The 16,638-nt window shown below is 42.1% G+C and overlaps 1 protein-coding gene across 1 annotated transcript in view; it reads right to left on the reverse strand.

The window, feature by feature from the left end:
- The window catches only part of ERBIN (erbb2 interacting protein), a 277,776-nt gene that overhangs the window by 71,659 nt on the left and 189,479 nt on the right, over positions 1-16,638 (reverse strand). Inside the window, exons 5-6 of the mRNA XM_082263628.1 lie at positions 9,768-9,846; positions 1,702-1,791 (exon numbers count right to left, since the gene is read on the reverse strand). Coding sequence (XP_082119754.1) covers positions 1,702-1,791; positions 9,768-9,846 — 169 coding nt within the window. The remainder of the gene's footprint in view (positions 1-1,701; positions 1,792-9,767; positions 9,847-16,638) is intronic.

Genomic DNA, 16,638 nt, shown 5'->3' on the forward strand with positions numbered 1-16,638 from the left:
GGAACCGGAACAATCAGCCCTTGAAGCAACAGGTATTGCACCTCCCCAAAGAGGGCTTGCAATCTGTCCAGGGACAGATGCACATTGTAAGGAAATAACTTTTCCAGAGGGTAAGAACAAAACTTGATCTTGTAGCTGGACCGTATCACTTCGTGGACCCACTTGTCTGGTAAATAACTTCCTGTAAACCGAGAGGGATGGGCACCATCTGCGACAAGGTTCCCTACCCTTACTAGCCTGCGGAAGAAAGGTGCTCTTCCCCCCTGTGAGACTCTTAATGATGTCATCCAGGGTAGCTACAAACAGGCGATCCTCTTGAAAAGGAAGATCAGTTAAGACTTTTTTAGAGGTCTGGTCTGCAGACCAACATTTGAGCCACAAAACATGCCGAAGGACCACTGCCTAAACAGACAGTCTAGAAATCCTGGGGAGCCGCATCCAAAGAGGCATCACAGATAAACTGCAGCCCTCAGCTCAGCAAAGGCAGACGGGAGCTGCTCTTCCTCCAGGTCACGGCGTAAAAGCTTAGCCCACTCGGTCAGAGATTGTGAAACCAGGCCAATGGTGAAGACCAGTCTGCGTGTCGAGCCAGCCCACGTCCACCAGGGGTTTTTGAGGAGACAATTTACCACCAATATACCACAGTACCAGGTGGGCGCCATTCCGAAACAGATCACCTCATACCCGGGATGGGGGTGCTGTCAGCCAAGGGAAAGCTGCGACTCAGGGCATTCCGGGTCATGTGCATCCCAGCGAGACAGTCCACTCGCAGGCTCGTCCCCATCCGTCGGGGCAATGTCATGTTGAGGCTTAGTTCTGGACTATAATCTGCTCACGCTTGCTGGCCAGGCTGGGAGACATTAAGGATCTAGATTATCCAGTGCGAAACCTCAGCCGGCTGTTGCTTGTAGTTCCTCTGGATCTTGGTCCTCAGAAACTAACTAGTGAAAATTAAAAAAAATCACAAACTAACAAATTTTCCTATAATAGCTAAGACCGAAGTCCCTGCAGGAAGCTACGTCCTTTTACTTAAACTAGGCAGAAACAAACTGTTTTATGATAGAGTGTGTGGGTTTATGCCTGCAGGGACAGCCCCCATAGGTGTGCTTAAGCTTTTTTCGTGCCTATTCCTGATAGGAGGAGCATAACCCTATAGTCTCTGACTAGATGGAGCTGTGTCTGTCGATGAACGATAAAGAAACTGCATTTTTGTTGCAAAGGATACCTGAAATCTGACTTGCATCTTAGTGCAGACTTTTGGGAAAATCAGAACCAATCATACAAGCCATATTGCATTGCATTTACAGAAAATGACAGCACTGCAGATTAAAAAGGAAAGGTGATTTTTAATAACATTGAATTACAATAGGACTTGTGTCGCAATTGTATACGCTATTTTTTACTGCTTTTTTCCCCCATGAAAGTGAAGTTACCCTTTAATTAAGTTTTAATGCTGGAAATAAATGTCGGAGTGTATCTTCACAGACACCTATGGGAAAGATCAGTTTCTACCACTAGACTGTCCTTCCACTGAACAAATCAAATCCTGCCTAGTCAAGCGATGTCCTTATTAGCACATCCGCACATAAATTGCCTTTTATATTAAACTATTTAGTAAACTTGTCAAGTCAGAATATCGAAAATTCATTCCTTCAAATCATAAGGATAATGCAAAAAGAGTAAACAAGGTTGTGTACTCACCTGCCAAAATTAGCTGGCAAGAAGTCAAGGAAAGCATCGTTTAGGTATAACTGAGTCAAGTTTAACAGCTGTGAAAACCCATCTGGAAGTCTATGGAGAGAAAGAAAATAAACACAAACCATGGGTAAACAGGAAATAGTTTGGTGCTGATGAGATGTGCTGGCATTCCCTACAAACCTGATCACAGATCCCTAATGATTATGCCAGAATTATTAATTGTGGGTATGAAACTGTCACATCAGGCGACTCAGAATAATTAACACAGAAAATTACTTTTTGGTCCATCAAGACCAGTTTAATCAATGTGCTTTCTGAAAGACTAGACTTAAAATAAAAGAGATGAAGCACTGGGGAATAAAGGATTATGGAAGTGCTAAACATAAGGACATTGAAGTGTAAATATCTCTGTAAAGGGCAATTATTACAGTCCTCGTGTGGTGTTCCATTTATTGTATAAAAACATAGCATTCCGTTTTCCAAAGGACACTGTTCTACAGTATACAAGCATATAGACAACTTTGCTCAATATGAGCCACATGATTTGAGCTCTGTTTACAGTTCAGTGCCAAGAATAAACCTGGCCTCAGATACTAGGGCAGCCATCCTCAAACAAGGGCTCCTACGGAGATTGCTAGGGGTTCCTTGAGCAGTATAAAACTGACATTCCATTTCATAGTGCTTGCAAAGTGGCAGAGTCAACGCCACTTGGCAGAGCCAAAGTTGCAGAGCCTATGCCACATGCAGAGGCAAAGTTGCAGAGCCAATGCCACTCGGCCGAGCCAAAGTTGCAGAGCCAATGCCGCTTGGCAGAGCCAAAGTTGCAGAGCCAATGCCATTTGGCAGAGCCAATTCAATTCGGCAGAGCCAAAAGTTGCAAAGCCAACACCACTCGGCAGAGCCAAAGTTGCAGAGCCAACGCTACTCGGCGGAGTAAGTGGTATGCCCTAATGATCTGACCACCACTGTAAAGGAGGCTTCTTTCCCACTGGCCACCAAGGTAAGGTACAATATTCTTATTGACCCCCAAACAAATGGTTTTACCAGGGGTTGCAGAGTTCCTCCAGGGTAGAATGGGGGGAGTGTAGAGAAAAAAACGATCCAAATGAAATCAATTTGATGTCCAATAGAAATGTATTTTCTTTCAGTTTAGTATGAAGCTCTTTCAATGTTTAAACTACTTGTGAAAGCTTAGTGTAAAGAACGGTGATTATATTTTCTAGGAACTGACATTAAAGCCAGTTTCGAGAATAAATTTATTTTTTTCAGTAGATTGGTAGATGGATAGAATTTTTTTGTATAGTACAGTGATGATGTAATGTACAGGTACCACCATTGATAATGTCAATAATGTGATGAAATGCGTCAATTAAACCTGCTCTCAATGTATTCATTGCTATATAGGTCTTAGTATGGGACACTAAAGAAGTGCCTTCTTGTGGTAGCGTGGCTTCACTTACATATGAAAATACACTGCTCAAAAAAAATTAAAGGAACACTTTGAAAACACATCAGATCTCAATGAGGAAAAATATCATGCTGGATAGCTATACTGATATAGACTGGGTAATGTGTTGGGAACAAAAGGATGCCACGTCGTTTAATGGATATGAAAATTATCAACCTACAGAGGGCTCAATTCAAAAAACACCGAAAATCAAAGTGAAATAATGATGCAACGGGCTGGCCCATTTTTCTTAAATTTCCTTGCAGCAACTCAAAATGTTTCTCAGTAGTTTGTATGGCCCCCACATGCTCGCATGCATGCCTGACAACACAGGGCATGCTCCTAATGAGACGACGGATGGTGTCCTGGGGTATTTCCCCTCAGATCTGGAGCAGGGCATCACTGAGTTCCTGAACAGACAGAGGTGCAACCTGGTGGCATCAGATGGACCAAAACATAATGTCCCAGAGGACATTGGATTTAGGTCAGGCGAGCGTGGGGGCCATTCAATGGTATCAATTCCTCCATCCTCCAGGAACAGCTGCATACTCTCGTCACATGAGGCCGGGCATTAACGTACACCAGGAGGATCCACTGCACCAGTGTAGGGTTTGACAATGGGTCTAAAGATTTCATCCCAATACCTAGTGGCAGTCAGGGTGCCATTGTCTAGCCTGTAGAGATCTGTACGTCCCTCCATGGATATGCCTCCCCAGACCATCAATGACCCACCACCAAACTGGTCATGCTGAACAATGTTACAGGCAGCATAACGTTCACCAAGGCTTCTCGAGACCCTTTCACGTCTGCCACATGTGCTCAAGGTAAACCTGCTCTCATCTGTGAAAACCTGCGACACAGAAAGGGGGGGGGGGGTACTAATATTACAGCAATAGAACCTGATGCTGCAAAAACAAAAAATGTAAAAGGAAAAAAAATGGGATCAGTGGGGTGACACAGACATGGTGTATACACCAACACTTCAGTGGCCCCACTACACAAGAATCACAGCACTACACTGTCTTACACAAGAATCAGCACAGTACTACACTAAACTGACTGCAGTGCACTGTTACACAAGATTAATCAGCACAGCACTACACTGACTGTAGTACACTGTGTTACACAAGATTAATCCCACTGACTGCAGTACACTGTTACACAAGATGAATCAGCCCTACACTACACTGCACTGACTGCAGTACACTGTTACACAAGAATCAGCACAGCACTACACTGACTGCAGTACACTGTTACACAAGAATCAGCACAGCACTACACTACACTGACTGCAGTACACTATTACACAAGATGAATCAGCCCTACACTACACTGCACTGACTGCATTAAACATCAAAGCACAATCCACTAACTACCCTGCCTAATCTCCACTCCTAACACACTACACATGGCTGCTGTGTAAGCTGCCTTTTATAGTGAGGGGGTGGACTTAGCCCCTGAGCCATGATTGGCTAAAGGCACCCTGCCTTTGGCCAATCATGGCTCTGACAGGACATTGTACTGTGATTGGCCAAAGCATACAGGTCAGGTGCATGCTTTGGCCAATCTCAAGCACTTAATGCACTACAATCACGCATTGCATTATGGGGCGCTCACTGGCAGGCGAACTGCCCGCCGAGCGCCCCAATTGTTCGTGTGTTAAGCTCATTACTAGTCAGCAGTAATGATTAGATAGATGGTGCATGTCAAAGCAACATCCAAATGAATGGCAGGACTCAAGATTTCCCAAGAGAACATTGCCGAAAGCATCACACTGCCTCCACCAACTTTCCTTTTTCTCATAGAGCATCCTGGTGCCATCTCTTCCCCAGGTAAGGGATGCACATGCACCCAGCTATCCATATGATGTAAAAGAAAAACGTGACTCATCAGACCAGACCACCTCCTTCCATTGCTCTGTGGTCCAGTTGTGATACATAAATGCCCACTGTAGGTGCTTTTTGCTGTGGACACAGATCAGCATGGTCACCTTCTGACTAGTCTGTGGCTACACAGTCCATTACACAACAAACTGTGATGCTTTGCACGTGCTGACATCTATCAGAGCCAGCATTCACTTTTTTAAGAATTTGAGCAACAGTATCTCTTCTAATAATTCAGACTACACAGGCCAGCATTCACTCCCCTCGTGCATCAGAAAGCCTTGTCTGTCTATGACCCTGTTGCTGGTTCGCCGGTTTTCCTTCCTTGGACCACTTTTGGTCGGTCCTGACTACTGCAAGCCAGGAACATCCCACAAGAGCTGCAATTTTGGAGTTGCTTTTGGCCCTTGTCAAAGTCTCTCAAATCCTTACCACTTTCCCATTTTACAGCGTTCATGAACTCAAATTCAGGAACAACATCAAAGAATAGAAAGGTTGAGTGTTTGAAAGTCACTAGCACCCCACCCCCCTAATAAACATTGAATTTACAGAAAACCGGGGCTTTAAATTGGTGCAATATACAACAAACTATACATTTTTAAAAAATGATTAAATTTTCTTAGTACAAAATAGTAAAAACATTTCCTAAAAGAAAGTTTTTACATGTATTTCGGCAGTTAATCCAGTTGGATTGAAGATGATCTTTTTATAGCGAAATATGTTGGGTAAATTGGATTACCTGCCGAAATCCATGTAAAAAATCTTTTAGCAAATGTTTTTACTATTCTGTACTAAGAAAATTGAACTGTACAAATTGCCACTGTAACAAGGTGATCAATATTATTCACTTTTCCTGTGGTCATAATGGTATGGGTGAAAAGTGTAAGCAGGAGGGATGGCAGAGGAAATCTATAGATGACCATACACTATATAATCTGATTGCACAATCTCCTTTAGATCTATACATGTAAAATGCCTGCACAAATGAATACAAATTAAATTGACTGTTTGGTCAACTCACTTTTGTTGCCAGCAGTTTAGACATTAATGGCTGTGTGTTGAGGTATTTTGAGGGGGACAGAAAATTTACATGGTTATACAAGCTATACACTCACTACTTTATAGCAAAGTGTCATTTCTTCAGTGTTGTCACATGAAAAGATATAATAAAATATTTACAAAAATGTGAGGGGTGTACTAACTTTTGTGAGATACTGTATTGTAGGACTGTCCTAAGCAACATAATTCCAAATCTTAAGGAAACTTTACAGAGCTTATTATAGAAATAAAATGTTTTATGTCAGTTATATACTTTAATTGTTCACATATGGAAAATGCAACACTAATACATTCACTGGTTTAGTCTGGCCTACTTCATCACGTAAGCTGTATTGGTTAATGCATCATGTAATGCTGAGCTGACATTAATGGTGATTTAGAGGACATTATAAACCAATGGCAATTAACAAAGCCTATTTGAAAAATACAGAGCTTTGATTTACTGTTGAATTCCTGCTGTTTTTTTGCAGTTAATCATGGAGACCATGTGACCTATTTAAAGCATTTCACTGTATAGCAGGATAACATGTTCCATAAACTTCTCTATAATCCAATTGTTGATAAAAAGGAAAATAACTGCACTAATCATAGCAATCCTTTATTCTTATATCATCTCATATCATGTTACAAGACCTCTTATTGACATCCTCCTACAGTTCTTGATTACAATTAATGTTGCTAGCCTCAATACTTACTTATCGTAACCAAAATCAAGTAAAGCCAAATTGAAATAAATTTAAAAATGAAAGTTATTAATTAGGGATATATATATATATATATTTTTTTTTTTTTTTGGCTACAGCACCAGGCACAGTTGTGTAATGGTGTATATCCCTTTACCTGCAGGTTTCTGCTTCCAGTAAAAATCATCCGATGTGTCCTTCACAGCTGTCCGATACTGCCCTAAGCATACACTATATTGTCAAAAGTATTGGAACGCCTGCCTTTACACACTCAAAGTTGAATGGCATCCCAGTCTTAGTCTGTAGAGTTCAACATTGAGTAAGCCCACCCTTTGCAGCTATAACCGCTTCAACTTTTTTGAGCAGGCTGTCCACAAGGCTTAGGAGTGTGTCTATGGGAATGTTTGATCATTCTTCCAGAAGCGTATTTGTGAGGTCAGGCACTGATGTTGGATGAGAAGGCTTGCCTCACAGGCTCCGTTCTAATTAATCCCAATTGGGTTGAGGTCAGGACTCTGCAGGCCAGTCAAGTTCCTCCACCCCAAACTCGCTCATCCATGTCTTTATGGACCTTGCTTTGTGCACTGGTGCACAGTCATGTTGGAACAGGAAGGGGCCCCATCCTCAAACTGTACCCACAAAGTTGGGAGCATGAAATTGTCCAAAATGTTTTGGTATGCCGACACCTTAAGAGTTCCCTTCACTGGAACTAAGAGGCCAAGCCCAACCCCTGAAAAACAACAACACACCTTAATCCCCCCTCTTCCCTCCAGCAAATCATTTGGACCAGTGCACAAAGCAAGGTTATTAAAGACATGGATGAGCGAGTTTGGGGTGAAGGAACTCAACCGGCTTTCACAGAGTCCAGAACTCCACCCATTAGAATACCTTTGGGATGAATTCGAGCAAAGACTGCAAGCCAGGCCTTCTCGTCCAACATCAGTGCCTGACCTCACATATGCGCTTCTGGGAGAATGACCAAACATTCCCATAGACACATGTCTAAACCTTGTGGACATCCTTCCCAGAAGAGTTAAAGTGGTTATAGCTGCAAATGGTTGGGCCAGCTCAATAATGAACCCTACAGACTAATGGCACTTTTCCGCTGCATGGAACCGAAGGGTTCGGCTCACTTTTGTGCTTTTCCACTGCTGGTACCGCATGGTACGGTGTAGGAACGGTTCGGTACGGCGGCGCTTTTCCGGTGCATGGAACCAAACGGTACGGCTCTCAAAAACAGTACCACCTCGATTGTGGTTCCAAGAGGTACCATACCCGGTACCATATCCCACAATCCTTTGCATGCAGTCACTACTAGCCACTGATTGGTCAGAGAATCCCACCCACCCCGTTGTTATCCCACCCGCTAAATTTAGTACTACTTTAGTGGAAAAGCAAACCATACCATACCGTACCGAACCATTCCAACACCGTACCATGCGGTACCAGCAGTGGAAAAGCAAAACGGGCCAAGCAGGACCGAGTAGAGCCGAGCCGGTACTTGCAGTGGAAAAGTGCCATAAGACTGGGATGCCATTAAAGTTCATGTAAAGGCAGGTGGGTTTCCCAATACTTTTGTCAATATAGTGTGTGTGTGTGTGTGTGTATATATCTCACAAAAGTGAGTACACCCCTCACATTTTTGTAAATATTTCATTATATCTTTTCATGTGACAAAACTGAAGAAATGACACTTTGCTACAATGTAAATTAGTGAGTGTACAGCTTGTATAACAGTGTAAATATGCTGTCGCCTCAAAATAACACAACACACAGCCATTAATGTCTAAACCGATGGCAACAAAAGTGAGTACACCCCTTTGTGAAAATTCCAAATTGGGCCCAAAGTGTCAATATTTTGTGTGGCCACCATTATTTTCCAGCTCTGCCTTAACCTTCTAAATAAAATAATTATTTTACAAAAATGTGTGGGGTGTACTCACTTTTGTGGGATACTGTATATGCATACATTCACAGAAAACTTCAGCTTTAAGCCGGCCATAGATGGTTCCAAAGTTTAGCAGTAACTGGCCAAGATTCTAACCATGTACGGGCAGGCTGAGTGTACCCAAGTTGAATGATCGATTAACTTGGTACAACCAGCCTGCTGGATTTTACATGTGATTATTGCTAGTGGCTGTTATAGCTGCTAGCAATAATCACTGTGTTCTCCTCATGGGGATAACGCCCCCCCCCCCCCCACAGGAGGGATTCCCCTTTCAACACTGTCTGTGTTGATGGTAAAATTGAGCGATTTTCTTTCCTGCCAGCTCAGTTTATAGCTGGCTTATGAAGCAGGCACAACCAAGTACAAAAAAAACAATTGGTTGAACACAGATGCATATGCAGGTTTTCTACCTGAACAAGAACTACTGTATTTACCGGCGTATAACACGCACTTTTTCCCCCTGAAAATATAGTGCAAACTGTGGGTGCGTGTTATACGCCGATATTTTTTTTTTCCAACGGGGGGGGGGCGGTGATCGGGTGGTCCGCTCTGCCTCTCCTAGTGCAGGGGGGCTGTGCAATGTAAAGGGGGCTTTGTAATAAAAGGGAGCAAGTAGTGTGCATGGGGGGAACTGTGCAATGTATAGGGGGGCTGTTTAATGAAAGGGGCAGTGTACTGTTATTTTTAAATATTTAAAATGTTTTTTTCCTAAAACTTCCCTCCTAAAGTGAAGGTACGTGTTATACGCCAATAAATACGGTATATCCTTGCAATATCAAAAATGATACGATGCAGCATTCCCCCTCCATTGTTCCATAGAAATCTGCACACAATGTTCCTCTCTATACAGGTCAGTTTTGTGTTCAGATTTACAGTATAAGTGCTGTGTTAACTCATACGGGATCTCTGTGGGAGTAGGTACTAATGTAAATAAAGTATGTTTTCCCATAAAACTGGTAATATATTTAGGACAGCTCATACACAAGAGGAAAGATTAGTGAACTGCTTTACCAAATTACACAACTGGTTTAAGGCCCAATTGAACTTACTTAGATATTGGATTGACGCTTGCTTCGACGATTGTCAAAACTTTACAGTTCTTAATGTTTTCTGGAAACTCCTGTATCCCTGAAAAAGAACAAAAGTAACCAATATTCATAAATACGGAAAAAAACAAAACCTAGATATATTCATGCTGGACTATTTTACAACACAATGGGATAATTATCTAACAATCTATTTTTTCTTAGAAATTAGCACTTACAAGAGGTTCTTTTTATTTTATTTATTTTTTTTTAAAGCAAGCAAAGACATATGAACTGTACATGGAAGCGCAATGAAAAAATGTATGGTGTAACCCTCTAAACGTGCTTCCGCGAGTCATGAAAGTAGCTGAACAGAATTATTAATCCTTTAGCAGAAAAAACAATTAGGACATGGGTGCTTCAAGTTTGGAGTGAAGCTTTAAATAGGTAGCAAGTCTGCCTCCAAATATACATTGTTCATAACATCTATTAAAGGGTCAGTCCAGCCAAAAGTGGTATTTTAGATATCAGTAAGCCTATCAGGTCCTTGGCTTTTTACGTGTCTTGGATACTCCCAACAACAGGAATCTCTCAACGACTGTCTCTTATGTGTCTTGGTTACTCCAGCAGCAGGAATCTCTCAACCACCGTCTCTTATGTGTCTTGGATACTCCAGCAGCAGGAATCTCTCAACCACCGTCTCTTATGTGTCTTGGATACTCCAGCATCAGGAATCTCTCAACCACCGTCTCTTATGTGTCTTGGATACTCCAGCAGCAGGAATCTCTCAACCACCGTCTCTTATGTGTCTTGGATACTCCAGCAGCAGGAATCTCTCAACCACCGTCTCTTATGTGTCTTGGATACTCCAGCAGCAGGAATCTCTCAACCACCGTCTCTTATGTGTCTTGGATACTCCAGCAGCAGGAATCTCTCAACCACAGTCCCTAACTCTTTTCCAGTCAATCTGGGCAGTTTTGGGTGTGTCTGTCCCTCTTTGCAAGTTTCATAGTTTCCAACAATCCAAAAGAAAGAGTGGGAAGCCCTCAAAATGGCTACATTGTGTATGAAGAACCAAGATGATAAGTGCAGAGGTCAGAACAATACAGTTTATGAGAGGAACAAGAATCTATCAGGTGGTTTAACTGTCCAACATCCACCAAAATCTGAACAGAATTTGGATGCCCTAACAAACCTGCAAATATGCCTGCAAAAGTAAAAATGCACATTGGGTGGGCCAGGATAAATGAAGGCAATAAAGAAGAATTAAACACACACAATCATAAAAAAAGGTTTAAAAGGTGACCCTTCCATAGCTAAAAAGGCTAAAAGAGGCTAAAGAGAAGAGGAGATAGTAAGCAGAGAGGAGAAAACTGAGGGAAAACACTTCCTCTACATAGCCTGGATATTAGGGAGACATTATACTGCTTCATTAAAGTGGAGTTTCACCAAAAAGTGGAATCTCCGCTAATCTGTCTCCTCCTCCTCTCCCTCCCCCCACGGGTTCCACATTTAGCACATTTTGGGGAGGCTGGGGTGCGGACATCGCTGGATTCCAGGGCTGGTAAGTGTCCTAATATTAAAAGTCAGCAGCTACAGTATGTGTAGCTGCTGACTTTTATTTTTGTCAGAGGGTGGCGGGGTGCGCTGGAGCACCGCTTTAAGAATTCTCGGATATAGCCAAGTCATAACTGCCATATGTTTAAGAATTTGGTGCGTCTGTGTAGAGGGATGGTCTTGAGCTTTTCATTAATGCGTTGCTAGCTTTGTTCAGATGTCAGCTTTCATCCGTAAAAAGAGATTATAGGACAAGCCACAAGCTAGCCACAGATAGGTAGAATTTTGAACAAAAATTCTTGGAGAAAAAAAAGGTCCTAGGAAAGTTTGTTCATTTTCTAATCGTTAGTGGGCAGGACGGAATATTTTTCTCAAACAAACTCATTTTTAACAGTGTTGAAAGCAAACAAAATCTTTCCTACAACAAATGAATGTTCAAACAAGTTTTCCTAAGACTTTTCTTAAAAATGTTCATTCTAAATCCTATCCATTTATGGCCAGCTATAGTCTAATGCCATCAATCAGTCTGAACAGAATGACAGAGATTTGCACTACGAAAAGGACAGCAAAATACAATTTCAGGGAACTACTGCTAGGACAGGAAGCCCAGCCTACTCATACACTATGCAGGTATAGTTGCCAAGCCTTCCTAAGTAAAATATATAAAGCATTGTTCATTGTTGGCTGTGGATAGAGGTGGGAAATGTGAGAACCTCTATCAGGTGGGTGTCAATTGTTGATTTCCCATGACTGCCTGTCTGTCAGTGCCCATGCAGGAAGTGACAGGTATGTCCTCAGCGGGGGCAACCCCAGCAAAAGAAACCTGCTAGAGGTTCCAATTCTCCCCCATTCTATTAAAGAAAAGTGCTTTTTTGCCACCTGAGTCCTCCCCTTCTTGTTCTGTTGACCATAGGGAAAGTAAAGGAGAAAATATTACAGATAAAACTTGGGACACAAGAAGATGGTGGATGATTCAACTTGTGGGCATTTTTTAAAAACTGAAATATACAGTCATTTTGCAATTAACTGAAAAGGATAACTAAAAGGATAAAGACCATGAGATTGCCTATACTTCAACCCGACTATAATTCACTGCTTGATCATTATTCATTATAAAAAAAAAAAGTGCTAGTGAGTTTTTTGACACAAGGTCACCTTGACATTAATATTTTCAGCAAGCTTGGAGAATGCACATTAACAACTATTTAACCATTGTTAAAACCAGCCCTTGGGACTAATGAGCCAGGAAAGAGTGAGAAATCAAAGACAAGAAACCAGAGTTTAACTCAGTGACGGGCCCCTCAGCAATGCGGATAGGAAGTGGGAGACTCAAGCCTACTATCAGAGGAAGGCGAGAACTTCCTCTTCCATTATCATTACTGAAGGTGGAAAATAGGTCACCACTAAACTAACTGGGACTACCACAAAGGGCTGCAGATATATAAAGTACCTGGCATAGAGGAACTTTACACTTCAACCCTATCTGCATCGTGGGGTACTCGGCACTCTTTTCTCACATCTACCAAAACTATTTCTGGTAGAAATAGAGTATACAGATATATAGGTGGTCAGCCCAATATGCAAGTGCTCAGTGAACAGATGTGTATGTCTCAGGCTATGAACCACTACATTTGAACTGCTCCCCTCACCCAGCATACAGTATATACAGTATCTCACAAAAGTGAGTACACCCCTCACATTTTTGTAAATATTTTATTATATCTTTTTTATGTGACCCTGAAGAATTTACACTTTGCTACAATGTAAAGTAGTGAGTGTACAGCTTGTATAACAGTGTCAATTTGCTGTGCCCTCAAAATACCTCAACACACAGCCATTAATGTCTAAACTACTGGCAACAAAAGTGAGTACACCCCTAAGTGCAAATGTCCAAATTGGGCCCAAAGTTTCAATATTCTGTGTGGCCACCATTATTTTCCAGCACTGCCTTAACCCTCTTGGGCATGGAGTTCACCAGAGCTTCACAGGTTATCACTGGCATCCTCTTCCGACGACATCATGGAACTGGTGGATGTTTGAGACCTTGCGCTCTTCCACCTTCCGTTTGAGGATGCCAAACAGATGCTCAATAGGGTTTAGGTCTGGAGACATGCTTGGCCAGTCCATCACCTTTACCCACAGCTTCTTTAGCAAGGCAGTGGTCGTCTTGGAGGTGTGTTTGGGATCATTATGTTGGAATACAGCCCTGCAGCCCAGTCTCTGAAGTGAGGAGGATCATGCTCTGCTTCAGTAGGTCTTAGTGCATGTTGGCATTCATGGTTCCCTTAGTGAACTGTAGCTCCCAACTGCCGGCAGCACTAATACAGCCCCAGACCATGACACTCCCAACACAATGCTTGACTGTAGGCAAGACATAATTGTCTTTGTACTCCTCACCTGGATGCCGCCACACACGCTTGACACCAACTGAACAAAATAAGTTTATCTTGGACTCATCAGACCACAGGAAATGGTTGCAGTATTCCATGTCCTTAAGTCTGCTTGTCTTTAGCAAACTGTTTGCAGGCTTTCTTGAAAATCATCTTTAGAAGAGGCTTCCTTCTGGGACAACAGCCATGGAGATCAATTTGATGCAGTGTGCAGCATATGGTCTGAGCACTGACAGGCTGACCCCCTACCCCTTCAATCTCTGCAGCAATGCTGGCAGCCCTCATACGTCTATTTCCCAAAAACAACCTCTGGATAGGACACTGAGCACGTGCACTGAACTTCTTTGGTCGACCATGGCGAGGCCTGTTCTGAGTGGAATCTGTCCTGTTAAACTGCTGGATGGTCTTGGCCACCATGCTGCAGCTCAGTTTCAGGGTCTTTGTAATCTTCTTATAGCCTAGGCCATCTTTGTGTAGAGCAACAATTCTTTCAGATCCTCAGAGAGATCTTTGCCATGAGGTGCCATGTTGAACTTCCAGTGACCAGTATGAGAGATTGAGAGTGATAACACCAAATTTAACACAGCTGCTCCCCATTCACACCTGAGACCTTATAACACTAACAAGTCACATGACACCAGGGAGGAAAAATGGCTAATTGGGCCCAATTTGGACATTTTCACTTAGGGGTGTACTCACTTTTGTTGTCAGCAGTTCAGACATTAATGGCTATGTTTATTTATTTTAAGGGTAAGCAAATTTACACTGTTATACAAGCTGTACACTCACTACTTTACATTGTAGCAAAGTGTCATTTCTTAAGTGTTGTCACATGAAAAGATATACTAAAATGTTTACAAAAACCTGAGGGGTGTACTCACTTTTGTGAGATACTGTAGATGAGAGAAGGAAGGAATATGTGGCTTGTGCATAAGCAGAAAACATCAGTGAAAGGCAGCAAAGAATAATCTCTGCTTTCTGATTAAAGTTACCCGGTCAGGCTAACATGTCAGGTCCCTGGAATGTAAGAGGTATTATAGTCACATCTTAAGTGTCCCATGTCTCCTGATTTCTCTCCTTTCTTATACTCCTGCCTCTGACAGTGTCGTAAGCATTCAACAATTTCAGAACATAGCATTGATAGGGGTCAAACAACGGACAATCCCGGAAGCTTTGAAAGCATAGGACACCGATAGAGGCTCCAACACCAAAACGGAGGGACAGTAGTAGACACAAGCCAGTGGAAAGGAGAGTATAACACCTCTTCCAATGCAGATACATTTTAAATTTAAAAATGTAATATTTCAGTCCAGTCGATATTTTGTCAGTCAAAATTTTACAGTTGTCACCAGAACATGGTGAGGCGAATTGATATCTTGAAATGGCAATACCTGTTCTGGAGACCATGTCTGGCCACCAAAGATGATAAATTCTGCACTGTAAGTAAAAGTGCCAAGGGCCTGTCCACAAGCGAAATGTCAGAGTAGAGGTGATCGCCAACTGCCGAGGCAGGAATAAGTTAACTGTTTTTTGCCTTGTGTATCAATAAAAATCTAACCCACTGCAAGAATAGTTGTTCATATTCCCAGAGTTTTTTTGAGAGAGCTTTCATTTAGTTAATTTATTTAATTATGCTTTCGATTTTTTTGTGGCAGGAAGTGAAGGGAAATATCTGCAATGGGTATGAAAAAAAAAAAAAAATATATATATAAACCCTCTTCAGGCCGCTGTGCTATGGAACAAACGACCAACCCAGAGGCAGAAATTGATTTTTTTAACTGACAGTTGCGTGGTTGTGCAATGCTGTACATTGTACAAAGATAAAATGTATGTACTTTTTTCTCCACAAATGGAGCTTTCTTTTGGAGGTATTTGATCACCTCTGTGATTTTTATTGTTTGTGCTATATATATATATATATATATATATATATATATATATATATATATAAAAAGATCGACAATTTTGAAAAAAAAAAACCTTAGTTACTTACCGGTGACGGTATTTCTAAGAGCCTTTCAGGACAGCACCTGGAGAGAGCGCAGCTCCACCCAATCCACAGGAAACACTGCAAATAAAAACTCCTCCTCTTCCACCATGCCTCAGTCATAGAGTAGCCTCCGACATGCTGGAAAACAAACTACCACAGGTTAAACATTTACAAAATTATATTATAAACAAAACCAAGGGGGGGTAGCTGCTGCTGTCCTGAAAGGCTCTTAGAAATACCGTCACCGGTAAGTAACTAAGGTTTTCTCAGATCGCCTTTCAGGACAGCACCTGGAGAGGATAAGCGAGTAACTTACACTTAGGGGGGGACCACTGCCTGCAGAACTTTTCTGCCGAAGGCTTGATCCTGAGCTGACAACAAGTCCAACCTGTAATGTCTAATAAAGGTTGAATAGCTGGACCAGGTAGCTGTCTTGCAGATTTGATCAGGCGAAGCACCGGCCCTTTCAGCCCATGAGGTTGCCACAGACCTTGTAGAATGCGCCAAGATGCCTTCTGGAGGTTCTTCTCCTTGAGCTACATAAGCCTGTTCAATTGCCCATCTGAGCCATTTGCCTAAAGTGCTCTTTGATGCTTTTTCTCCTATACGGGACCCTGAGAAGATGACAAATAATGCATTTGTCTTTCTAAATTTCTTAGTTACCAGGAGGAACTGGAGTAAACATCTCCTCATGTCCAAGGTATGAAAGGATTCTTCCCGAGTATTACTAGGAGCTGAGGAGAAAGTTGGTAAGACAATTTCTTGTGATCTATGAAAAGATGAAGCAATCTTTGGAAGAAAGGCCGGGTCCATTCTTAGGACTACTCGATCTGCAAAAATTGTCAAAAAAGGGTCTGAAACTGAGAGGGCCTGGATCTCACTGATCCTCCTGGCCGAGGTAATTGCTATCAAAAAAAAAAGTCTTCAAAACTAAATTCTTCAGAGAAGCCTCTTTTAA

This window comes from Pelophylax lessonae, assembly GCF_965119305.1.
Source record: "Pelophylax lessonae genome assembly, chromosome: 1".
In the NCBI taxonomy this organism is placed as follows: domain Eukaryota; kingdom Metazoa; phylum Chordata; class Amphibia; order Anura; family Ranidae; genus Pelophylax; species Pelophylax lessonae.